This window comes from Lepidochelys kempii, chromosome 20 (genome assembly GCF_965140265.1).
Source record: "Lepidochelys kempii isolate rLepKem1 chromosome 20, rLepKem1.hap2, whole genome shotgun sequence".
Classification (NCBI taxonomy): Eukaryota; Metazoa; Chordata; order Testudines; family Cheloniidae; genus Lepidochelys; species Lepidochelys kempii.
Window position 1 is genome coordinate 468,403 of NC_133275.1, and position 25,390 is coordinate 493,792.

A 25,390-nucleotide genomic window follows, 5' to 3' on the forward strand; every position below is an offset into this window, starting at 1 on the left:
ATTTGGTGTGTATCAAGAGACCGTTGAAGATGGTAGTACTCAGGCAGATAATCACAATTAATGTTACGTCTCTATGAATTGTTTTCCTGGTTTTAGTACAGTAATCTTATCTCACAGGTTAAATTTTGGGTAAGTGCCACCCAGACAAAGGTGTGACTAGCTTTGTAACACAGTACTTCCTGAAACTGGCTAGGAAGATGTATATCAACCTGCTTTATGTGGTTGGAGGAATAACTGGGAATCCTACTTCTTCACTGGGGATGGGAAGTTCTCTCATCAGAAGGGAGTAAAGATATATCAAGTAAACAAAGCAGGCCTTGCTTGATCACATAAACAAAGCCAAAAAAATTCACTAAGCTCCTCTATATTTGTTTGTAACTAAACAGAGGACTGTATGTATGTGTGACTAACAGATATAGACATTGGGGCTTAGGAAAGAGAAGTCTATTTGAAATGCATTTGAATGAAAGATCATTGGAAGACACACAATGTTCCATAGGAACAGCAAGGAGACTCTTCCCCATATGAACCGAGACTCAAGAAATTTCCAAAATCACTTGCCAAGCCCAAACGAAGAGGTGCAGGGTAACATTTTCCGAAGTGCCTAAGTTACTTTCAGTGGGACTTAGGCTCCTACGCACCCAAATAACTTTTGAAAATGAGGCTTAGGCTCCTAAATCGCTTAGCGCTACATATAAAATTTTCTAGAGCATGTGAGAAGTAGGTTAGCTCAGTCACAGATGGAAGTCATGCTCCCTATAGAATAATACAGAAACTATTAGTCCTCTTTATTTTGCCAAAACTAAAAAGCTTTATTCTAGCCTCGCCACCCATGTCTAGAAAATGTTTAGAGCATTTTATTTCTATATTTTCCTGCAAGTCTCCTAATTAAAATATATTTTTATACAAAGATTGAATCAACTGTTCTATTGGGATATATGGATTGATTCCCCCTCTTCCCTCTGCAGAGTGATAAGGATGGGCTGCCAGGTTGCCAGTCCCCAAAGGCCTGTCTGTGCACCGTCTACAAAAGGAAGCGGAATGTGAAAAGAGATGAGTGACAGGAAAATGCAGTTATAGCTATATTTCAGCAGTTTTTACTAGCCAGAGAGACATAATTACTCCTGTTAGCCCCGTCTGTTCATGCGTTTAGTGAAGTTCTGGCTTCTCTTACCTTTCGTTTAATGTCTGTAAACTGAGAAAACATGAGAGACCAATAGAAGGCCAGCTCCATGATATAATAACAGAAAAGACTGGATGTTAGGGGCTGGGGAAAAAAACAGAACATTTGATTAAAAGGCAAAGTACTCCAAAATTTGCATTAAAAGACTTTCCCCCCTGCCCCTAACAACCAATCTACCTCTCCTGTGGCCCCAGCCTTCTGGAGAAGAGGGGGTAGAGGGGGGTAAGTTAAAAGTCCCAAATTAAACTTGTTTTTTAAAAAAAAAACATAAATCAACAGAAGTCTATGGTTTAGATTTATTTTTAAAGGAATAAAATTCCCTTTCAGTGTTTGCAACCTAAGAGCTGTGGCCTCCTGTTGGAGTGGAAGAACAAGGAGGGGAACCTGATTGGCTGTCTACAATTATCTGAGCTGAATGAAGGGCAAAAAGAAAACTGCAATTAATGGTACTGGTATAAGTACATTTGTAAAATTGCTCTACTTTTAATAATTAAGTACCAGATAGGGAAATTTGCTTTAAAATATATGAGATGGTGATCAGTTCGGTTTGATGAACCAGTGACTCTATACCATGAAAAATACCACATCACAACTACCCCTTTGTGGGCAGTCTTAGCTCAAAGGCTAAGAACTGCATGGGCCAGGGGAGAACTCCACTCCCACACTCAGAGGTGAAATTTCCTGAGCAGAGCAGTAACTAATGGACTAGAAGTTTACCTTGTTGCAGCCTGTACTGCATCTGCTCTGTGGGCAGTGAGAGGCATTTAGATCTCTCAAATTTCAATTTGACACCATTCACATGGAATAACATTGGAGACATGCAAAGGGTTCAGTTCTCAAAACTGAGGGACTTCAGAAAACAGGAGCATCACACATAAGAATATAAAAATGGCCATACTGGGTCAGACCAAAAGTCCATCTAGCCCAGTATCCTGTCTTCCGACAGTGGCCAGTGCCAGGTGCCCCAGAGGGAATGAACAGAGCAGGTAATTATCAAGTGATCCATCCCCATCGCCCATTCCCAGCTTCTGGCAAACAGAGGCTAGGGACACCATCCCAGCCCATCCTGGCTAATAGCCATTGATGGACCTCTCCTCCATGGAATTAGTAAATATATATCTTACCTGAAAAGGGTAGTTGTACCAGCATTGTCGTGTGTCCCAAAACCAGGGTGACTAGAGTGAAAAGAAGAGATTATCCTACTAGCAATTTTTTCCCCACATGCTCTGGTTTTGGCCAATTAAATAACTCCACCCCTACACCACAATACTATTTCAAAGGTCTTCACCTTGCGTCTTTGGTCTCAGCTACATTTATTCTGGGGTTTCACAGAGATGAAAGCCATTTTTTTGCATGCAAAAACATGCCATTGTTCACATAAAAATTCAAAGTGGAAACGTAGAGCTTTGCAGAACTCTCTGCAAAGACAGCCCAGAGAGATGGATCTATGTGAGAAAACAGAGTATGCTTAAGAATGGACAGGCCCATCCTATTCTGGCATCAGAGAAGAGAGTCTTCTAGCATTTCTGACAGCTTTTCCTGTTTTGTGAAGACATGACTCTAAATGAACACACACAAGAGTTCTGACTAGGAAGCATAAGGAAGATCTGAGGCCACTGAACTCTTGCTATTTTAGTCCCATATTATGTCACTCGGAGCAAGCAGTGAAAGAAAAAACACACAAAACTGAACTCACCGACCAGATAAATTTGAGTCCATAAGAAAATATACTTAAATAAAACGTAAACCTCCACCTGGGAATGGAAATGAGAAAGGGAAAAAATTAAATGTTTGAAATTAAATCAGCATTTTATGTTTAATGTTTGTGTAGCAAAAGCTGGAATCATTATAAATGGAACCAAATTTGGCAGTTACAGGAGTGGAGTTTTCAGCCACTAATGTGCAATCCTCCATACATGGCAAATTGACTGATATTGCCCTTTGGAACATCATCTGTCCATCAAAATAAAAATATTTATATAAGAATCAAACAAACAGCACAGTTCCAAAAAAAAGTCTACAGATTGTCTTGGAAATACATACCAAGGTTAATGCCAAGTTATACATCTCAGTATGAACATATGCTAAGGCAACAACTCTGAAGAAACCATTGTGATCTACTGCGACATATATGACAATACCCTGGACAAACCTTATGGAATTAATTTCAATACTTTGGGGTTCACTGTATTTAAAATGAAATTATGTATGTGTTATTGTGGAATTGTATGCAACTGCTCTAGGGGACTGACTAATACAATCTCTGGGAAGGATTAGGAACTTCACACACATTGTCCCAGGAAGTGTCTGAAGTGGAATTCCTAGGAGGTACTGGGGAGAAGGGGATTGCACACCCTGATGTACAGACTCAGCCTTGGAAGCTTCGCCCCAAGGGAAGGGACTTCGTGTCTGATGATCCCTTGTTACAGGAGGACAACTCAAAGACCCAGTTTGGATTCTCCAGGGACTAACAGATAAAACACAGATTTTTTCAATAAAGAGCCTGAATGGAACCTGACTCAGGGCCTTCCTTGTGATCCAAAAACTGGACATGACCTGTGGAACCTAGGGAAGAATTGGAAGGACTTGGCCTACTGAGGCCCCATAAGACTGAGTGCTAGTTCTGAGCTAAAGCTGTTATGAACTTATGACCACAAAAGAGAGAGCCCTTTGGGGTCTGAAGGGCTCACCTGCCAGACGCCATGTTAGAGCCAGTTGGGGTGATCTCTGGTAAGCTTATTAGCATGTCTGTAGGTACTTCTATTGGCTTTAATGTTTTCACTGTAGTGCTTTTACCCTAAGAATTAAATAGACTTGCATAGGAAGTCCTGTGGGGTAACTTAGAACTGTCTGCAATTACACTGTGTACCAACTCTAAAGGGAGAAGCTAAGCAGGCCTGCTTAGGCTGGAAAAAAAACACAGTGAAGGCAGGGAACTGTTCAGCCTGGAAATACTCTGGTCAAGGTGGTGACAGATGAGGATCTCCACCCAAGAAAGGCAATGGCTAGGCGGCCAGAAACCTGACAGTGGGTGCCGCTGCTGGACAACTAAGGGAAAATATAGGTGCAGCTGCCCTGAATTGTGACCGTAGGCGCACAGCAGATGCCCTAGTACACATAACATGTTTCAAACTACACTTGCAAGCCAATTAAGAGAGATACAGGGGAAGTCCTCCTCCCATTCCTATTTGTCCATCTCATCTGGTGCCTCTAAGTATACAAAGCTTTACTTGCATGGGGAGGAGGGGGGAACGTTGGGTAAGAATTACATGAAGATATTAAGGAAGTGATTGGGAAAGAGAAACCACCACAGGAGGAGCAGGGAAAGGTGTTCAGAAACTACAGCAATGTGGGGGGGTCATGTAAGTACCTAGACCAGATGTCGGCAACCTTCGGCATGCAGCCCATCAGAGTAATCCGCAGGTGGGCTGCGAGACGTTTTGTTTACGTTGACCGTCTGCAGGCACGGCTCCCCACAGCTCCCAGTGGCCACAGTTTGCCGTTCCTGGCCAATGGGAGCTGAGGGAAGTGGTGCAGGCTGCAGGGACGTGCTGGCCACTGCTTCCCGCAGCTCCCATTGGCTAGGAACAGCGAACCGTGGCCACTGGGAGCTGCGGGAGGCTGTGCCTGAGGACAGTCAACGTAAACAAAATGCCTCGCAGCCCGCCAGCGGATTACTCTGATGGGAGCCATGCCAAAGGTTGCCAAATCCCTGACCTAGACAGAAAGATGCAAAAAGCAAGATAATGAACTAAAGTGAGAGTGAGACGGAACAAGAATCCAGAAAGCGTCCATACAACATGTGCCATTGCCTAAGCCATGAAGTCAGTTCAGGAAAGTGTCTTGTCTAGGAAATCAGACTGTCCAGACAGCTCACCATTGTCTTGAGGGGAGTTACTCGGTTGAATACACAAGGTGAAGTGTTACCATCTGCATGAGAGATATGGTCCACTATGCAAGCCTCTCTTAGAAAGGGATCATTGGCTATTGAGTCCATAAATATTCCTGTAGAGCTGTCCTGGTGTCTCATGGTACACATATCAATTGATATGACAGCATGCTAAAAGCCATTTTAATTTTCTCTCTGTTGGTCTGGGTGGAAACTTGTTAGGTTGGCATTTTTCTCTCTGTGATGGAGTGAACCCCCATCACCTGTGAGAAAGAGTTAAATGCCAGTTAAGCACAGTCACTCCACCTGGGCACTAATTAGTTACTTGTCAGCAAGAGTGTGGATCAGAAGAAGAATCAGGTGATAAGGCCTGGGTGACTGTTAAGTTATCAATAGGCTGAGAGAGTTCAGTCTAGAGAGAAGCTGCAGGGAGCAGACAGGAAAGGGGGCTCCTGGGAAAGGCTGAAGTGCCAGAGTCTGCTGGAGGCTAACGTACTTGATACCAGAGCCAAGTAAAGGCAGTGGAACCCCAGGAAACAGTTGAGTTCAGGGCCCACAGGATAGGGGGCTTTTTGGACTTTGGACTACAGTTGGACATTTTGTTCGCCTGAAAGGAGCCTGAACAAGCTGCTTCTCAGACGGAGGACTGAGTGGCATCCAAAGACAGACAACCTGCAGAGGACACAAGGGACAAAAAGCCATGCAACGTTGTATCCTGACACAAGGAGATGCGCGCAAATCTTTACACTTCACATAATACCGAAAGACACCAAATTACAATAAAAATTCAAAAATTTCAGTTAAAATACAGTGCAAAAGTGGAGCTTGAATTGAGGCCATATTTTGATCTCTGCACAAACCTACATGCTCTCACAAAACTTAGTGAGGATGGTGGGTTTGTCCTGGTTCCTACGATGGCGAAACCAGCGCTGGATCTTTCGAACATCCCAGTCTAGCTGCTTTGACAAACCTTCTAACCTTCTTCCATCTGGACACTGAGAAGAAATGAAACAAAAGTCAGACATTTCTTCTGCCTCCCCAACCTTCCACAGAGACTTCTTTCTCTCCCAGTCTTCTGTCTGAGACATTTCCCCTCTAAACTCTGACCTCTGTCACAAAATTGAGATGTAGAGAAAGAGAATGAAAAATCATGCTAGGAAAGGTGTAATCTGCTAAAAATTCAATTTTAGAAGGAGAAATCTGTTGAACTCTTACCACTAAAAAAAAAAAATAAAAATTATATTCACATTTAGCCTTCACACGCATGTTACCCACCATAACAAGAATTCAGATACATTATTTAAAAGTAAGTGGTTCAACGCTTCCCCCCCTATTTCTCCTCCAATTCTCCCACAGCAACAAAGAACAGTAACACTGATAGCTGGTATATTGTTTACTGTGTAACTAGCATTACACAGTACAGGACACAGGGAATTTTTAGCAAGCTGCTCTGGTCTGTCGGCAGAAATCTGCATAAAAACTTGCATCCGATGAAGTGAGCTGTAGCTCACGAAAGCTCATGCTCAAATAAATTGGTTAGTCTCTAAGGTGCCACAAGTACTCCTTTTCTTTTTGCGAATACAGACTAACACGGCTGTTACTCTGAAACCCATAAAAACTTGAGCATTCCACTGATATGATCAGCACTGAATCCCCCTAGGAGTAGCAGGAGTGGATAGTCATGACATGACAATGTCTCTCGATTTGAAATAAAGGCTCAGATTTGGCCCATCTTAAGTATTTATGAATTCCACAGGCATAATACACAGATGTTGACATTTCTGTAGATTGCTGTTTATAACTTCACAAATATAACATATTTCTCTCACATGAACAGTTTGATACTGAATAACCCAATCTCTGACTGGGGGCTTCACTAGTATAGATTTTGTTTTTTTAAATAGCGACATGAGTTAGTATAGAAGAGCAGACAAAATGAACTAAACCTTTACAAATGACCACTGCTGAGGTAGGTCAAGTTAATTTTAGTCCTTTTAATAAGCTTTGCCAGGGAACTACTACAACTGAAAGAAGCCAAACAGGTTTCACAACTTAAGTTTATCCACAAAACCGGACTGATACGCAGAGTGCTGAACTAGCAAAGAGGGCCACCACATATTGTTCAACATAATCAGAATGACAGAAAAATAATTGTTCTAAAGGTGAAGTGCTAGAACTACTGCCACCTTTCTGCAATTCCGTCACACCCATATTTTCCCTTTCACGTAGGCTTTAGGGGCTTAGGCTACCTGGAAAGGATGTTTCTGCATTGGGAGTGCATCTGCACTCATCTAAAAGGAAAAGTCATAAGGCTTGTTTTATAGAACACTACTTTCAGAAGAGGTGATAAATTTTTTCCACATCAAAGTCATCCTCTGTGCCGATTCCTCAGATCTAAGCCAATAGTAAGTAACAGCTGTAGCAGTCCAGGCAAATGAAGTTTTGTTTTAAGTTCTGAACAGTGCAGTTCCCCCCATGGGTGTGTGTTTAATTTTAAACATTACTTTCAAAGACACTGATACATGAGCTTCCTCCCTAACACTGGCAAACCACAAACCTCCTCCTACTTATCTGCAAGTCAGGCTGCATAACAAACCCAGTGTTAAGCTCCAATGAGACTAGTTTTTACTGGGGACACTTTAACATCTACCATTGCACTCACTAAGAAGATTCTCTCTCAGAATAGCTGGCAATGTTACCATAGCTGAATATAGAAGTCTGTTTTATTTCCTTACACGGAAGTCTGATTTTATCAGTTTAACAGTCAGTATTCAACAAATTATGGACAATCTGCAGGATTCAGTCATTCAAAAGTGAAACAGCATAACAGGCAGATATTCAAATGAAAGAGTGGCTGAGAGGAATCATAGGACTGGAAGTGACCTTGAGAGGTCATCTCGTCCAGTTCCCTGTACTCATGGCAGGACTACGTATTATCTAGACCATTCCTGACAGGTGTTTGCCAAACCTGCTCTTAAAAATCTCCAATGATGGAGATTCCATGACCTCCCTAAGCAATTTATTCCAGTGCTTAACCACTCTGACAGTTAGGAAGCTTTTCCTAACGTCTAGCCTAAACCTCTCTTGCGGTAATTTAAGCCCATTGCTTCTTGTCCTATCATCAGAGGTTAAGAAAAACAATTTTTCTCCCTCCTCCTTGTAACAACCTTTTACGTACTTGAAAACGGTTATGTCCCCCTTCAGACTTCTTTTTTCCAGGCTAAAGAAACCTATTTTTTTTCAAATCTTCCCTCATAGGTCATGCTTTATAGACCTTTAATAATTTTTGTTGCTCTTCTCTGTACTCTCTCCAATTTGTCCACATACTTCCTGAAATGTGGCGCCTAGAACGGGACACAATACTCCAGTTGAGACCTAATCAGCGCAGAGCAGAGCGGAAGAATTACTTCTCGTGTCTTGCTTACAACACTCCTGCTAATACATCCCAGAATGTTCACTTTTTTGCGATAGAATAAGCAGAAGAAAATCTGTTGCCAACATTCAATGGTCTATCCCTCAACTGTACTCTTCTGTTAGCATTTATTATTGAACTGCTTTCTTTCTACAATTAGATTTCTGTAGTGATAAGCTATCCAAGTCTGCAGAAGTAATCCGGAGAAGGCATCTGTGGGACTGACCAGCAAGACCAGCACAAGAATAGTCCCCAAGGAAGAGAGTGGTAACTTCCAAGGAGAGAGTGAAAAATGCAGGGGAGTCTCTTAGTGAACACTGGAAATTTGAGAGTTACACCCTGTACAGAAATTCAGGGGCCTGAAAGAACTCACATTCTCACTTTGTTCATATCAAACCACTCTTCTGCTTGCAACACGGTGGCTCAAGCACAGAAAGAACTAAAAACACTGCCGGAAACAGGGAAGGAGGTGGACACAGGCATATGTGAACTAAAGCAAGGAGCAAAAGTTACCAAGAGAAACCAGTATTTTTTGTACACAAATTCCCATCAGAGAGTTATGTGAGCTGTGCAGTGTATTTCCCTAAGGCAACAAGAGAAAAGAGGCCCAGTTTTCATTTATGTGCCTGAACCTCTCGCAGAACCTGAAGAGTGACTTACCTTAGTGATGGATGTAAACACTTTCTCTAGAATTGCATTGGGCTGAGCTCTATGAGGTCCACGGTCTTGAACGCCAAGCTTTATGGCACATGGTTTGGCAATAAACCTGAAAATCCCAAAGGAAGAGTCCGATTAAAATAAGAAATTAATTTCCCTTCTCTGAGACTAAATTATCTTGGCTCTAGTGGTCACAAATAGTCCATACTACCCAAAACACGCTTTTCAAGAAAAGCGCCCCTTTTGCCCAATGCAACCTTTTTCAAGCTGGTACTGTATAATTGCTGGCCCCAGGATTTTCTTTTGCCAGTGCCAAGGAACAGAGTAATGCAGTGAGAACAGATGGGGCAGAGGGTTACGGGATAGTCTCTTTGGTGAGTTTGTATTATAGCATTTCTCTCCTCAGCAGCAGAGGGTTTTAGTGCTAGATGGAGCCCTGCAGACCGAGGTCTGCTGTACATTCACAGCACTAGTGCAGCTGCAGCAGGACAAGCTTCCTCACTAATGTTTCTTACCTGCGATCTGGAAGAACCACCTCTAGAAATGGAGGAAGCCAACACCTTATTGGAACCAGAGTTTGAAATGCTTCTGAATGGATACATAATTGTAACATATGGGACAAGTGTTGGAGAATTTGAATGTACTCCTTAAGGAAGAAGAGGGTAAAGATGTCCTTATGGGTAAGGCATAGGATTGGGAATTGGAAAACCTTTGGAAAGGTTTCTATTCCCAGCTCTGCCAAACTGCCTCATTTTCCCAGCTCTACCTGCCATAGATGTTGTGAGGCTTTAATTAAAGTTTGTAAAGAGCTTGGAGTCCACTGAATAAAGGTATACATCACCAACATTTTAAAACCAACACCCAATAATCCATAACTCTCTAAAATGGAAGCCACATAATCCTGGAAAATGATAGGAAGAAAGAAATGGAAGAAGTTGCTAGTAAAGCCTGGGGTAGAAGTACACAAAGTACACAAAAAGCCTGGGGTAGAAGTACATGAAGAGAGGGAGAGGCATGTAGTTAATCTTGAAAATTTGAGTAGGTCCCTAGCAACTCTCAGCAATCTCTTTTCCGTTGCTGTGACACTCTGAAAAGTACCTTCTGGTCTGCAAGAGGAATGCAGACACGCTATTTTTTCAGATGGAGATGCTGCAACTGGTGCCCAAAGAAGCAAGTTATCCTTCAGAACTTCATTCTTGTAGAGTATTATTATTTAGATTCTGACCAACACACGCATGCATGCATCAATATCGTGCCTGCCAGCACAGGCCTCCAAGTACTTTACAGACACTACTGAATTTAACCTCACCCCCACCCTCCAACCTCCTAAGCAGGGGTGTTGTCCGGATTCAATAAACATCCACTTCAGTTCTGGTCTATTTAATACCACCCTCCCTCTAAGGACAGTTCAGAAGTGGTCTTGCTCCAGAGGGAAGAAGGATGACTGAGAAGAGTCTTAAACAATCCCCTAAACAGGGAAGAGTACTGTATTAATTTCAGGTTGTTCCTGTCCAGTGTGGAAATTCCAATTTATCAAAATAATTTAGTTTTATTGATAGATAGGAGGTTTTATTTCTAACATATGACAACAGGTCCCCAAGTATAAACAGAAAACAGGATTTCGTCATTACTTAAATGGTAACTTCTAACAGGGTTAGAAGACCTGACAACAGTCTTCAAATATGTTAGGCTTTTATAAAAAGAACTAATCAATTGTTCTTCATGTCCACTGAAGGTAGGATGAGAAGTAATGGGCTTAACCGACAGAAAGGGAGATTTAGGTTAGATATCAGGAAAACCTTTCTAACTAACTATAAGGGTAGTTAAGCTCTGGAATAGGCTTCCAAGGAAGGTTATGGAATCCCCATCATTGGGGGGTTTTAAGAGCATGTTAGACAAACACTTGTCAGGGATGGTTCTAGAGTTACTTGATCCTTCCTCAGAGCAAGGGGCTAGACTTGATAACTTCTTGAGGTCCCTTCCAGTTCTATTTTCTATGATCTTCCCCCCTCCTCTCCACACACTGCTCTAGAGAAAGTTAGTTTGAAAACATGAATTGAAACTCCACAGATAATCTGGAGAAGATTCTGAACTACCACAATTAGTGGAACAATAGCTTTCACAACAGGAAGAGGGGTTATTCATGACTCTCCCTTTCAGCTCAAGCACCAGGAAAAAGTAAACAGTCCCTGAGCCTCAGCTGCTTCCTGGCTGGAAGACTTATGTAGAATTGTCACTGAATTAAAGAACTCTGCATATGGGAGCTAAAACGTTGCTCCCTCCCTACAGTCTAACAGTCTCTGCAGAGTCTAAGGAGAGATGACTATTAATAAACACTGCCCCTGTTTTATAAATAAAGCCAAAAATGCCGTATTTCCTCTGGTCCAGAGATGACGAAGATGATTATTTTTTACACAGATCAACAGATAATAAAAATCCTAAGTAAAATCAGAAAGCAGTAAAAACACCAACATAAATATTCTAATTAACTGACAGGGGAAAATTCTTAAGTGATGTTGAAGCCATAGGGTACCTTTTCACTGCAGAGTCAACTCAAGTGAGACCAGCCACACTGCTAAATAAAACTCAAGTGGCACAATTACTGTGTTAGCAGATGACAAGCTGTGCTGACATAAGTTGTACTCTGTACCCCCTAATGGGACAGCCAACTCAAGTTAAAAGCATCACTATACTCTGGTTAAGGGTTTTTGTACGTTGATAAGATTCAAGCTGGGGGCAACACTAGTTATAACTAGAGTTAACATGACAGTGAAGACAAACCCTTGCATACACTACAATCCTCAATCATTGTCAACACCAGCTGAGCTACTAAATAAGAACATTAGGCCTGGTCTAAGCTTAGAAGTTAGGTCGACATAGCTATGATGCTCAGAGGTGTGGAAAATTCACCCCCCTGAGCATCGAAGTCATGTCAACTTACCCCTGCTGCAGAATGTTTCTGTTGATCCTAGTTACCGGCATTCAGGGAGGTGGAGTTCGTGCAGCGCTGGAAAAACCCCTTCCATCATTGTGTGGAGAGTCTACACACTGTAGCACCCACAGACATTACTTTAGTCAGTGTATGTCACTCATAAAGGAGGGACTGAAAAACAAAAGCTCACATAGGTGTGAATGTCCAAACTAAGTGCTGGTTTCAGAGTAGCAGCCGAGTTAGTCTGTATCCGCAAAAAGAAAAGGAGGACTTGTGGCACCTTAGAGACTAACCAATTTATTTGAGCATGAGCTTTCGTGAGCTACAGCTCACTTCATCCGATGCATACCGTGGTGAATGCTGAAGCCTTTGTAGTGCCATTACTTTTGAAAATACCTAGGCCTTGTCTACACTGGCAAGTTTCTGCACAGGAAAGCAGCTTTCTGCAGTGTAACTCCTGAGGTGTACACACTGCCAAGCCACTTAGTGTGCAGAAACTGCACAGTTGCAGTGCTGTAAAAAAAACCACCGCAACAAGAGGTGTACAGCTTTCTGCGCCGGGGCTACAGCGCCGTGGTGACACTGAATCAATCAGAGAATATCAGGGTTGTATCACTGTAGACACCCTGGTCGATTGTAGCGCTGCGATTGGCCTCTGGGAGGTGTCCCACAATGCCTGTTCTTGCCTCTCTAGTCATCGGTTTGAGCTCTACTGCCCTGCCCTCAGGTGACCAACCATGAGCCCGACCCCTTAAATTCCTTGGGAATTTTGAAAGTCCTCTTCCTGTTTGCTCGGTGACGCGTGCAGTGGTCTCAGCGCATCTTTCCAGGTGACCATGCCTGCTCCACGCACCAGGCGATCCCCCACTTGGTATCGTCTGTAAACTTTATAAGTGTACTCTCTTATGCCATTATCTAAATCATTGATGAAGATATTGAACAGAACCGGACCCAGAACTGATCCCTGTGGGACCCCACTCTTTATACCCTTCCAGCATGACTGAACGACTGATGATTACTCTCTGGGAAAGATTTTCCAACCAGTTATGCACCCATCTTATAGTAGCTCCATCTAGGAGGTATTTCCCTAGTTTGTTTATGAGAAGGTCATGCAAGACAGTATCAAAAGCCTTACTAATGTCAAGATATACCACATCTACCACTTCCCTACTATCCACAAGGCTTGTTACCCTGTCAAACAAAGCTATCAGGTTGGTTTGACATGATTTGTTCTTGACAAATCCATGCTATTACTTATCACCTTATTATCTCTTATGTGTTTTGCAAATTAATTGCTTAATGATTTGCTCAGTTATCTTTCCGGGTACAGAAGTTAAGCTGACTGGTCTGTAATTCCCTGGGTTGTCCTTATTTCCCTTTTTATAGATGGGCACTATATTTGCCCTTTTCCAGTCTTGTGGAAGGTCTCCCATCTTCTATGACTTTTCAAAGATAACTGGTAATGATAATTGCTAATGGCTCATATATCTCCTCAGTCAGCTCCTTGAGTATTCTAAGATGGAAAAAGACAAACAGCAGCAGTTGCATTAGGCAAATACATGCTATTCGTATTTGCCCAATTCAGAATGGCTCCAGCAGAGCAGTCATGATCTATATCAAATTCTTATGGAAAAACAATGTTTCTTGCTGGAACATATCAACCTTCTGATCGGATCACTCTCAACTGTCCTCTTCAGTGGGATGAAGAGATGTTAGACAAATAACGAGCTAGTTACAACTGTGGCTATATAGCATATATATGGAACCTTAAGATCTCAAGCGTTTTCTTTTCATTTTGTGGGATGTTACCTGCCCATCTTTGATTAGAACTAAGACAAAGCTATGGTTAAAGATCTTGACTCCTCCTCAGTTTGTCTATGAACATATAGATTTGGTTAGTTTTTTTTAAAAAATTCAGAGTATTCCTTTTTAAAGGAGAAAATCGTAAGGTGGGTAGGTGGACTCAAATAAGTGGAGACAAATATTGGTTTCAATCTTACATGGGTCTCAAATATTTTCACCACTGTCGTTATCTTGGAATTATTTTAAAACTCAAGATCTGATGCATTTGAGGGGGCGGGGGAATCAAACCATTAAATTACTAACTATTTCTTCACAGAAAGATGCATAGATAAGGGATAAAAATTTCTTGGGACAAAGTTTTGAGGGTGATAACTTTAGGCTGACAGCCATGTTATTCTTTTGTTACCAAAACTTCATACCAGGATATTCCTGGATAGCTGAATTCTTTGAAAACAAAGGTAATTTTTTTTCAAATGGCCTAGGGAAAAAACAGCTGATTTTAAAAACATCAAAAGGTAAGATGACTATTTAGAAGTAATAAAAGGTTGCCCCAGGCTATGAATGTAACAGACCTTGGCTTGTTCAGACAAGCACACAGAAAGCCTACAGAGCAGCTATAAAGGAATGCTGGGTGCATAACAAAACACACAGGGATAAGAAGCAACACAAGCAAATGGGGCACAGACAGCAGTAGAGGCAGGCTGTGTCTAAGGCTTTGTCTACACTGGAACTTTGTCGGCAAAACTTTTGTTGTTCAGCGTGTTAAACTCCCCCCCCCCCCCCGAACAACAAAAGTTTTACCGACGTAAAGCACCTGTGTGAACAGCGCTTTGTTGGCAGCAGCGCTCTCCTGTCGACAAAGCTGCTGCCACTCGTGGGGGGGGGGGTGGAAGATGGATGCTTTTTGTCCGCAGGAGAGCTTTCTCCTGCGGACAAACAGCAGCTACGTTGTGCGCTTTTAGCAGCATGGCTGTGGTCACACAGCCGTGTCGCTAAAAGCGAGGGAGTGTAGGCAAAGCCTCAGAAGCAGGTGAGAAACTTAGCGACAGCTGTAAAAAGAACAGGAGGACTTGTGGCACCTTAGAGACTAACCAATTTGAGCATGAGCTTTCGTGAGCTACAGCTCACTTCATCGGATGACAGCTGTGGAATTCATCACCACTTTTAAGAGAGTGCATTTTGGCTCTGTCTATACTATATCTTTAACAACTCTGCTAGCAACAGTGTTTTCAACCAGAACTGCGACTGACAACCATCTTCCAACATGGCTGTTGCTAGCAATTTCCTGTCCAGGGTGGGCATATTTGATGCATAACCATAATTAAAAGTAGAATAAATATTATCTGCAGGCTGTTATATTTTTCTTGCCCTACGGCTCCAGGTATGGTCTCTGTTTTGCCAGTTGGATAGGTTTCTCTTAACCCTGAGAAAACCAGTCTTGCTGCTGGGTAGAAGTTGTCAAGATAAAGAGAACATCCTCATATGTTCCCACTTAAGGGGATTTTGTGGGAGCAAGCTCAAAAATCTTGATGTCACTTTAGAATATTCCCTGGGCACCAAGAGTGGATTTTGAGATGCACAATTTGCACAACCTTAGCACTATATTCCATTACAACCTTGTAACAGCAGCATGTAGCTTCAAGACTGGATTACTGCAACTCTCAGCAAGGAACCTCCATCACTTACAGCTTGCTCTAAAGGTAGCAACATGTCTGCTCATTAGTTTAAGCAACACTGGGCCTGAATTCTTTACAATGGGTGCCTATAAAGGTGAAGAGAATTATTGTAATTTGACACTTATTTTATTTTTATTTCATTTTTACACTCCTAAACTTTATAGGCCTCAGATACATTAAAGACTTTCTCCTGGAATCTTGACCCAGGGAGCGCTCAAATAATGTCCAAGATTTAAGAGAGACTAGTGATTTTGTGCACGCATCTTGAGACACCTTTAAGGCAGCTGATTATTAGAGGGGAGGAGCTCAGCACTTTCTGAAATTCTTTTAAGGCACCTCAAGTTGGACACCCAAAATCACTAGTCACTCTTGAAAGGCCTGCTTTTCACTTTTCTCGCCATTGCATCTCAAGTTGGCAAGCAAATGCACCTTTGCTGTGGTGGATGTGGGACTCTTTCCTTCCCACTCCACCCCCTCTGAGACCTGTCCCAGTCCAACTTTCCACACTTAAATACCTCAAGATGATGCTCTACTACAAACATTGATTTTTAGTTTAACTATTGCTTGTCCCATATTTGTTATTTTTCCCTCACTTTCTACAGGTCCAGTCAACGGATTTTTTTGTTTGAGTTTTAACGGAGGTGTTTCTCTGTGTGTGCTAATTGTGTTGCTAATTCTGCTGCACAGCTGTCCAGTGTTAAGTGGAGGAAAACTTAAGTAAAATCATCATCATGTGGACTGGGTGAAAGATCAAGACTAAATGTTATAGAAATGCCCCTGGTCCTTCTGCCCACCATTCCTAAAGAACTCCTGTCTGCTGACAACCCACAGAACATTCCCTGAGCTGAAGTGGTTTTTTACCCACGAAAGCTTATGCTCAAATAAATGTTAGTCTTTAAGGTGCCACCGAACTCCTTGTTGTTTTTGTGGATACAGACTAACACGGCTACCCCCGATACTTCCCTGAGCTGAATTACTTATCCCTCATTTGAGCAAGATTGCTTTGAAGGCTGAACACAAAAGCAATAAATCTAAGGGCTTGGCTACACTTGCGAATTACAGCGCAATAAAGGAACCCCAGGCACCCTAGCTCACTACCCAGCCACACTGGAAGGCACGTAGAGCGCTCTGTCTCCACGGCTACAGCGCTGCTCGTACTCCATCTCGGTGAGCGGAATAAAGTTTGCTGCGCCACTGCTGGAACGCCACGGTGCCAGCGTGGATGCCCTGGTCCGTTATTGCGCTGTGATTGGCCTCCAGAAGTATCCCACAATGCCTGTTCTAGCCACTCTGGTCATCACTTTGAACTCTACTGCCCAGCCCTCAGGTGACCAACTGTCAGACCCACCCTTTAAATTCTCTGGGAATTTTGAAAAATCCCTTCCTGTTTGCTCAGCCAGGCGTGGAGTGCTCTCAGCGAATCTTTCCAGGTGACCATGCCTCCGCGCGCCAGGCGAGCCCCAGTATGGAGCAATGGTGAGGTACTGGACCTCATCAGTGTTTGCGGGGAGGAAGCTGTCCAGTCCCAGCTGCGCTCCAGCCGTAGGAATTACGATGCCTTCGGGCAGATATCAAGGGACATGATGGAAAGGGGCCATGATTGGGACGCACTGCAGTGCCAGGTTAAGGCGAAGGAGCTGTGGAATGCCTACCACAAAGCTCACAAGGCAAACCGCCGCTCCGGTGCTGCCCCCGCGACTTGCCATTTTTACAAAGAGCTGGATGCGATACTTGGGGCCGACCCCACCTCCATGCCGAGTACCACCATGGACACCTCAGAGGCCAGTGCAACAAGGCAGGAGGAGGAGCAACAAAGCGGGAGTGAGGGTGCTCCGGCACAGGAAGACACCCCGGCATCCCAAGAGGCATGCAGCCAGGAGCTGTTCTCAAGCCAGGAGGAAGGTAGCCAGTTGCGGCGGCCAGTGCTTGGGGAAGGACAAACACCAGAGGAGGTTCCCGGTAAGCGGCTTTTATTTTCGGAAGGAAGTTATTCAGTGCGGGCTCTTGGGGTGAGGAGGGTTAGGGCTGCATGCATGTATAGATGCGGAATAGGGCGTTGATGTGCTCTCTCACATCGCGGTAATCGGCCTCAGTGATCTCTTCAAAAGTCTCAGCCAGAAACTGGGCAATGCGCTTGCGCAGGTTTTTCAGGAGAGCCACTGTTGTCCTCGTCCCGGTAAGGCTAACTTGTCCGTGCCACTGTGCCGTGAGGGGTGGGGGGGACCATTGCTGCACACAGGCAAGCTGCATATGGGCCAGGGCGGAAGCCGCATTATAGGGAAGCAAGGGAGGGTCTTCTACTGGTCACCCTCAGCAGCGAGATACTTTCCAGGACGAACTCCTGTGGAAAATGTGGGGACAGTGTTCAGTATAGGGGCCCCCTGCCACTGTTGGCTCTCCCCAAGACACAGAAACCCAGAGGACGGTACAGCTGTGAAACAATCAGTCACACTTGACCCTGTGCTTACTCACCATTTTGGGGCTCTGGTGGGTTATGTGCGCTTGCTTTGGGACAGGCAAATTATGCTATTGTGTATACTGTGCTTGCCCTTGAGTACGGGGGAAATCATTGCTCTGTCTGGTGTGAACAATGCTGCCTCTGTTAAGTGTTGCATTTTGCCTTTACAGATGCAACCTTGAGATCTCAGCCATCCATGTCATCCACGGCCGAGGGGCTGCAAAGAATCAGGAAGAGGCCACGTAGAAACAAAGAGGACATGCTGCATGAAGTAATGTAGCATTCAACTAATGGAAATAAAAAAAGCACAGGAGTGGCGGGAGAGTGAAAGGAGGGTCCGCCAGCAGAATGCGGATCGCTGGCACCAAAGCATAGAGCAGTTGATAAGCAACATGGAGCACCAAGCGGACTCGATCCAGGCACTCGTAGCCATGCAGGCAGAGCACTACCACGCCCGCCCCACCCTGCAGCCCTTGTCCCAAAACTCTTTCCCTGGTGCCCCCATGTCACCTCCAAACCACTTTGCCCAACATCCAGGTTCTTACCGCCACCCGCTGCCTCCAACACCTGTAGCTTCACCACCCAGCCCTGAACACTACGACCCTGACCCACCGCACTCAGCCCCCATCACCGTGCAGTGTAGCCATCCTGAAGTGCAGCACACATTGCACAGCACTCCAGACAGGACATATGCAAATCTGTAATTGCACCATTCCCCACCCCACCCCCTTGCCCTTTGTGTTTCCCAAGCAGATGTGTTGTGTTTCTTTACAATAAATTGATTTTTTGGCTTTGAAAACATTCTTTATTATTGCATAACGTAAAAGAAAAACCTTAGCCGAGGAAAGCAACAGCCATTGCAAGTCAGTGTATCATACGTAGCAAACACAGATTCCTAACGCACTTCACTCCCGTGAGATTACTGTTGGCTTTCAGCCTCAAATTGCTCCCTCAAGGCATCCCTAATCCTTGCAGCCCCACGCTAGGCCCCTCTAATAGCCCTGCTCTCTGGCTGTTCAAATTCAGCTTCCAGGTGTTGAGCCTCCGAGTTCCATGCCTGAGTGAATCTTTTACCCTTCCCTTCACAAATGTTATGGAGGGTACAGCACGCGGATATAACCATGGGGATGCTGTTATCAGCCTGGTCCAGCTTCCCATACAGAGAACACCAGCGACCCTTTAAACGGCCAAAAGCACACTCCACAGTCATTCTGCACCAGCTCAGCCTGTTGTTGAACCACTCCTTGCTGCTGTCAAGGCTCCCTGTGTAGGATTTCATGAGCCACAGCATCAAAGGGTAAGCGGGGTCTCCAAGGATCACAATGGGCATTTCGACTTCCCCTATGGTGATCTTCTGGTCTGGGAAAAAAGTCCTGGTTTGCAACTTCCTGAACAGGCCAGTGTTCCGAAAGATGCGTGCATCATGCACTTTTCCAGGCCAGCCTGTATTAACGTCAATGAAATGCCCACAGTGATCCACAAGCGCCTGGAGAACCATAGAGAAATAGCCCTTCCGATTAACGTACTCAGTGGCTAGGTGGGCTGGTGCCAGAATTGGAATATGCGTCCCATCTATCGCCCCTCTGCAGTTAGGGAAACCCATTTGTGCAAAGCCAGCCATAATCATGCACGTTATCCCAAGTCATGGTTCTTCTGAGCAGGATGCGATTAATGGTCCTGCAAACGTGCATCAACACGATTCCAACGGTTGACTTCCCCACTCCAAACTGGTTAGCGACCAATCGGTAGCTGTCTGGAGTTGCCAGCTTCCAGGTTGTCATAGCCACCCACTTCTCCACCATCAGTGCAGCTCTCAATCTCGTGTCCTTGCACCGCAGGGTGGGGGCGAGTTCATAGAATCATAGAATATCAGGGTTGGAAGGGACCCCAGAAGGTCATCTAGTCCAACCCCCTGCTCAAAGCAGGACCAATTCCCAGTTAAATCATCCCAGCCAGGGCTTTGTCAAGCCTGACCTTAAAAACCTCTAAGGAAGGAGATTCTACCACCTCCCTAGGTAACGCATTCCAGTGTTTCACTATCCTCTTAGTGAAAAAGTTTTTCCTAATATCCAATCTAAACCTCCCCCACTGCAACTTGAGACCATTACTCCTCGTTCTGTCATCTGCTACCATTGAGAACAGTCTAGAGCCATCCTCTTTGGAACCCCCTTTCAGGTAGTTGAAAGCAGCTATCAAATCCCCCCTCATTCTTCTCTTCTGCAGGCTAAACAATCCCAGCTCCGTCAGCCTCTCCTCATAAGTCATGTGTTCCAGTCCCCTAATCATTTTTGTTGCCCTTCGCTGGACTCTCTCCAATTTATCCACATCCTTCTTGAAGTGTGGGGCCCAAAACTGGACACAGTACTCCAGATGAGGCCTCACCAAAGTCGAATAGAGGGGAACGATCACGTCCCTCGATCTGCTGGCTATGCCCCTACTTATACATCCCAAAATGCCATTGGCCTTCTTGGCAACAAGGGCACACTGCTGACTCATATCCAGCTTCTCGTCCACTGTCACCCCTAGGACCTTTTCCGCAGAACTGCTGCCTAGCCATTCGGTCCCTAGTCTGTAGCTGTGCATTGGGTTCTTCCGTCCTAAGTGCAGGACCCTGCACTTATCCTTATTGAACCTCATCAGATTCCTTTTGGCCCAATCCTCCAATTTGTCTAGGTCCTTCTGTATCCTATCCCTCCCCTCCAGCGTATCTACCACTCCTCCCAGTTTAGTATCATCCGCAAATTTGCTGAGAGTGCAATCCACACCATCCTCCAGATCATTTATGAAGATATTGAATAAAACCGGCCCCAGTTCCTCACACAGTCTCATGAAAGTGGCTTTTCTCATCCGAAAGTTCTGCAGCCACTGCTCGTCATCTGAGACTTGCATGACGATGTGATCCCACCACTCAGTGCTTGTTTCCCGAGCCCAAAAGCGGCGTTCCATGGTGGTGAGCATGTCCGTGAATGCCGCAAGCAAACTTGTGTCGTTTGTGTTACTCGAGTCGATATCGTCTGAGTCCTCACTGTCACTTTGGATCTTAAGGAATAACTTGACTGCCAAACGTGACGCACTGACGAGACTTGTCAGCATATTCCTCAGCAGTTTGGGCTCCATTCCCGCAGACCGAAAGGGAAGACAGAGCACACAGTACAAAAAACATTGAAAGATGGCTCCAAATGTGGATGGAAGCAAAGGGAATGCTGGGATGCGAACTGATACATCATGGGGCGTTGGGACAGGACCCAGAATGCCCCACACTTCCCGCCCCCTTCCCACAAGCCCCAGCGCCAGAATGGGAAGAGTCGCTCTGTGGGATAGCTGCCCACAATGCACCACTCCCAACACCGCTGCAAGTGCTGCAAATGTGGCCACGCCAGTGCGCTTGCAGCTGTCAGTGTGGACAGACTGCAGCACTTTCCCTACTGCGCTGTACAAAGGCAGGTTTAACTCACAGTGCTCTACATCTGCAAGTGTAGCCATGCCCTAATACGCAAACAACTCTCACTACGGAGAGAGCAATGCAACTTAGATTTTAGGTCAGATATCAGGAGTCTCTATTTGTAAATTGGGTTGTACAATGCATTTATTGTTGACAAATGCTAGCAAACGGTACATTACAAGATCCATACTACAACCTGCAATAAACTCAATCCACAGCTAGAGATGGCATCAACAGGTCACTGCAGAGCACAAGTGTATAAAGTGAGGAGTGCAGTGATCTTCATACTTTGAACTTGAACAGCACTTTTCATTAGAGGATTTCAAAGTACATTACAAAGCATACTAAGTATCATTAACCCCATTTTAGAGACCGGGAAACTTAAATGTTAGTAAATTGCCCAAAACTGGGATAGAAAAGCATTCCAGGGGCCTGAAGTTTCAGCATGCGGAAAAGAATCTGAACAACTATTCTGTGTCTCTCTCTAAGAGCATGTCTACACTGCAGTGTAAGCCCAGGATTTGAACTCAGGCTCAAGCCTAACCTCTCCTTCCATCTACACACAAATCATGCTAATCCAGATCCCAGGACTCCACAGGAGTGGAAGGTCTGAGCCTGAGTCAAGCTGATGTCCAGGGTTCAAACCCTGTTGCTTTGCAGTGTAGATGCAGCCCCATTAGATTCGTGCTCTGGGAGTCCACTAAAAGTATTCCCCAATCCCACAGGCTGGCTATTTTCATCTGCTGGACAGTCAAGTTTTCCCTTTAACAAAAGGCTAGAATTTGACCACATATTGGGAGGGCACTAGGAAGTCTAGGATATGGGTGGTTGGACCCCAGGAGGATACGTTGCACACTCAGTTTGGGACCCAGAGTTCAACAACTCCTAACCTGGGTTACAAATGAGCGTAGACACTCAAGCCCAACGCTAACAAACCCAGGGTCTGCTAACTCAAGTTCTACTAACCCTGAGCTTACGCTGCAGTGTAGACATACCCTAACACTACAGGAGACATATCACGAGGTGAATGCAGACTAGGTCAGGTCAGTCAGCAACAACTCAGGTGCTATGGATTCCAGAACTGGGAGAGATGTGGGTATCAGTATGGCCCTTTAAAGTCAATGGCAATTCAAAATATCTCAAGGAGCTGTCCTACCGACTCTGCAATCTGCCACGGTAGCAGTCTCAGAATTAACAAGGCACTGTGATTCATCCCACTGGAGATATATTTTGTTCACTCAATTCTCACCCAAATGCCCAGTCTAACTTTCTGCTCTCCCAAAAATATCAAGACAACCACCTTCCCTGTCTGCCTGATGGACAACCAAGGCAGAAATGGGGACAAAACAGAGGTTGGGGATTCTGAATGGTCTGCATTGTCTTTTCTTCCTCCTGAAGAGCACAAATATCTTCTCTGAAGAGCTCTCCTTCCCAAATGCAACCTCCAACAGGGCAACATTCTATTTTGCCTGCTGAGTCCCCACCCCAGCTTGAAAGAAAAGACATACACACAAAAAACTTTCCCTAGATAATAAAATTTATGACCAATGCACCTTTCAGCAGCTGGGATCCAATTACCAAATTGCATTCTCAAGATCAGAGGCTGAGCCTCTGTGCAGCCTCTCTCCTTCATAATCTCACTTTATTAGATATGTAAATGATTTACAAGACACTAATTTTCAACTCTGCCTTATGGGAAGCAAAAATCCAGGGAGATTTCTTAGCCAGACAGGAATACACTGCTTGCTGGGGACACCTCCCTGTTTACAGTCAACTTAAAGATTCACAGATCTCTTTGTAAACTGCTCTCTGCATCAAGATGATATTTAGTTAGAAGAGAAACTTGTGTGTTGCTGTAACAAACCATTCAAAGAAGAAAACCCACACTTCCTCATAATGCTGAAGAAAGAATGGGGGAATGAGAGGAGGAAGGAGAAAGCCACAGAAAGCAAAAGAACTGCAAATACAGTTCAATCTCTGAGTCATCAGTGTTACTGCCAATTATGTGTCAAGGAAGCCATTTGATTTAATAATTCCCAAGGTTTGGAAGGTAGTATGTGCACAATGGGATTTTATTAGATAAATGTGAACATTTATGACATGTTCAAAGTGGTGAGGTGGGAGGAGGAATAGAAGGGAAGAGTTGATAAATGCAAAGTAATGTACACTGGAAAACATAGTCCCAGCTATACTAATGATGGGGGTCTGAATTGGCTGTGAGCTCAAGAAAAAGTTCTTGGAGTCATTGTGGATATTCTCTGAAAACATCAGCTTAATTTGCAGCAGCAGTCAAAAAACAATGTTAGGAACCATTAGAAAAGGGATATATAAGACAGTAAATATTATAATGCCATTACATAAAGCCACAGTATGCCCATACCTTGAATACTGACTACAGTTCTGATCACCCCCATCTCAAAAAAAGATACATTAGAATTGGAAAAATACAGAAAAGGGCAACAAAAAAGTTATTGGGAGTATGGAACAACTTCCACATGAGGAGAGATTAAAGATTGGAACTGTTAATCTAAAAGGAAAGGAGTACTTGTGGCACCCTACTACTAAGGTGGGGATATAATAGAGGTCTATAAGATCATGAATGGTGTGAAGAAAGTGAATAAGGCAGTGTCCTTTACCCCTTCACAACACAAGGACCTGGAGTCACCCACTTACATGAATAGGCAGCAAGTTTAGAAAAACAAGCCAGGTATCAGCATGACCCGTCTCTCTGACGATATGCTTTTGCAAAATACAAACTAAACCTGACCTATAGTGGGATAGAGGTATGAAAACATTCATTAAAGGTATAGAAAAGCTCTCAGATGTAGATGAACCACAAAGCCAGAAAACATAACCCAGAAGTTATGGTGATGATGAAAAGTGTTAACAGGGAAGCTCCTGTACTAGATCAAGTGTGGCACTGTCTCTGCCAGCAGCTAATAATACCTGATGCTTCAAAGGAAAATTATAATATTCTGCACTTCTACCCAAAACAAATATCCCTGGGCCAGTTATTCAGTGCTGTACATGGGAAGAGGAGGAGGGATTCCATCCTGACCCCTGCAACATCCCTGTAACACAGAACATTACATCACACAATTTCCTGTCATTGTTTGCTACCGAGTGTGGACCCTTGGCCAGGACCAGCCCTGGCACTCTAAGATGGGAACTGTGCCCCCAGGTGCTCTGCATTGGATGGCATGATGAGCCTCAGAAGGCAGAGCAAAGGAATTCTGGGATGCTTGTCCCCCCAACCCCCGCTTTTTTTTTTTTTTTTTGAGGGCAGGATGGAGGGAGGAGGGAGGGAGAGACAGAAGGGCAGACAGTTGCTTTTTCTGTTAGTGTTTTGTTCTATTTTCTTCTTTCCTCTGCCTTTTCTTCTATATTTTTCCTTTTTCTGCTTCTCCCCTTCACCCCCCCCCCTTCTTTCATGTCCTAGATCACTTATGCTGGCTCAAAACCCATAGCACTTTACATATAAAGTTTGCAAAAGGAAACTGACTCGTTCCCTAGTGAGTTTCCTTCTACAGCCCTTTTCATAAATAAAAGGTTTTGCCTTGTTGCACAGAGAAATTATCTGGTTAGTTCCCCTGTGTTGTCTCCCTGTGTAAAAGCCCTTTGGGAAACAATGCCGAACACCCCCCTTCTATGTCACCTATGCATAAAATCTGACCTGCACTTGGCTGTACAATGAGAAACAATCAGGGAACTCATGCACCAGACTAGAAGAACAAACATTTTTCATGTCTATTATTTATGAATAATTTGAAACTCTAATGAGAGGAGAGACATTCCAATGTTTTTTAAGCCATATGCAGGTCCCCCATCATCAAGATGCAATATATGGTGCAATTATTTGCTTGGAACTAGGAGGCGTTTAACAAAGTAACAGACCAGGTGGGCAAGTCATCTATTTTTTCTGCACTCTGGTGAGTTTT

At 44.2% G+C, this 25,390-nt stretch overlaps 2 protein-coding genes across 10 annotated transcripts in view; one reads left to right on the top strand and one right to left on the bottom strand.

Annotated features, from left to right (window-relative positions):
- COX14 (cytochrome c oxidase assembly factor COX14) overlaps positions 1–18,807 on the top strand; it is a 40,142-nt gene extending 21,335 nt beyond the window's left edge. For 2 of the 6 annotated variants that reach the window (XR_012155713.1, XR_012155712.1), the window contains 2 exons: positions 1,511–1,629; positions 16,155–16,455. Coding sequence is in view for 4 of the 6 variants with exons in the window: in XM_073318482.1 (XP_073174583.1) it covers positions 1,627–1,629; positions 16,953–17,511; positions 18,181–18,290 (672 nt within the window). In the remaining 2 variants the exon portion in view is untranslated. Of the gene's footprint in view, positions 1–1,510; positions 1,630–16,154; positions 17,512–18,180 lie in introns of those variants that run through there. The other 4 variants (XM_073318482.1, XM_073318484.1, XM_073318485.1 and 1 more) reach the window with 4 other exon arrangements.
- CERS5 (ceramide synthase 5) overlaps positions 1–25,390 on the bottom strand; it is a 44,198-nt gene that overhangs the window by 15,338 nt on the left and 3,470 nt on the right. For 3 of the 4 annotated variants that reach the window (XR_012155710.1, XR_012155711.1, XM_073318480.1), the window contains exons 2-6: positions 9,145–9,250; positions 5,937–6,067; positions 2,880–2,937; positions 2,308–2,358; positions 1,175–1,267 (exon numbers count right to left, since the gene is read on the bottom strand). Coding sequence is in view for 2 of the 4 variants with exons in the window: in XM_073318480.1 (XP_073174581.1) it covers positions 1,175–1,267; positions 2,308–2,358; positions 2,880–2,937; positions 5,937–6,067; positions 9,145–9,250 (439 nt within the window). In the remaining 2 variants the exon portion in view is untranslated. The remainder of the gene's footprint in view (positions 1–1,174; positions 1,268–2,307; positions 2,359–2,879; positions 2,938–5,936; positions 6,068–9,144; positions 9,251–25,390) is intronic. The other variant, XM_073318481.1, reaches the window with a different exon arrangement.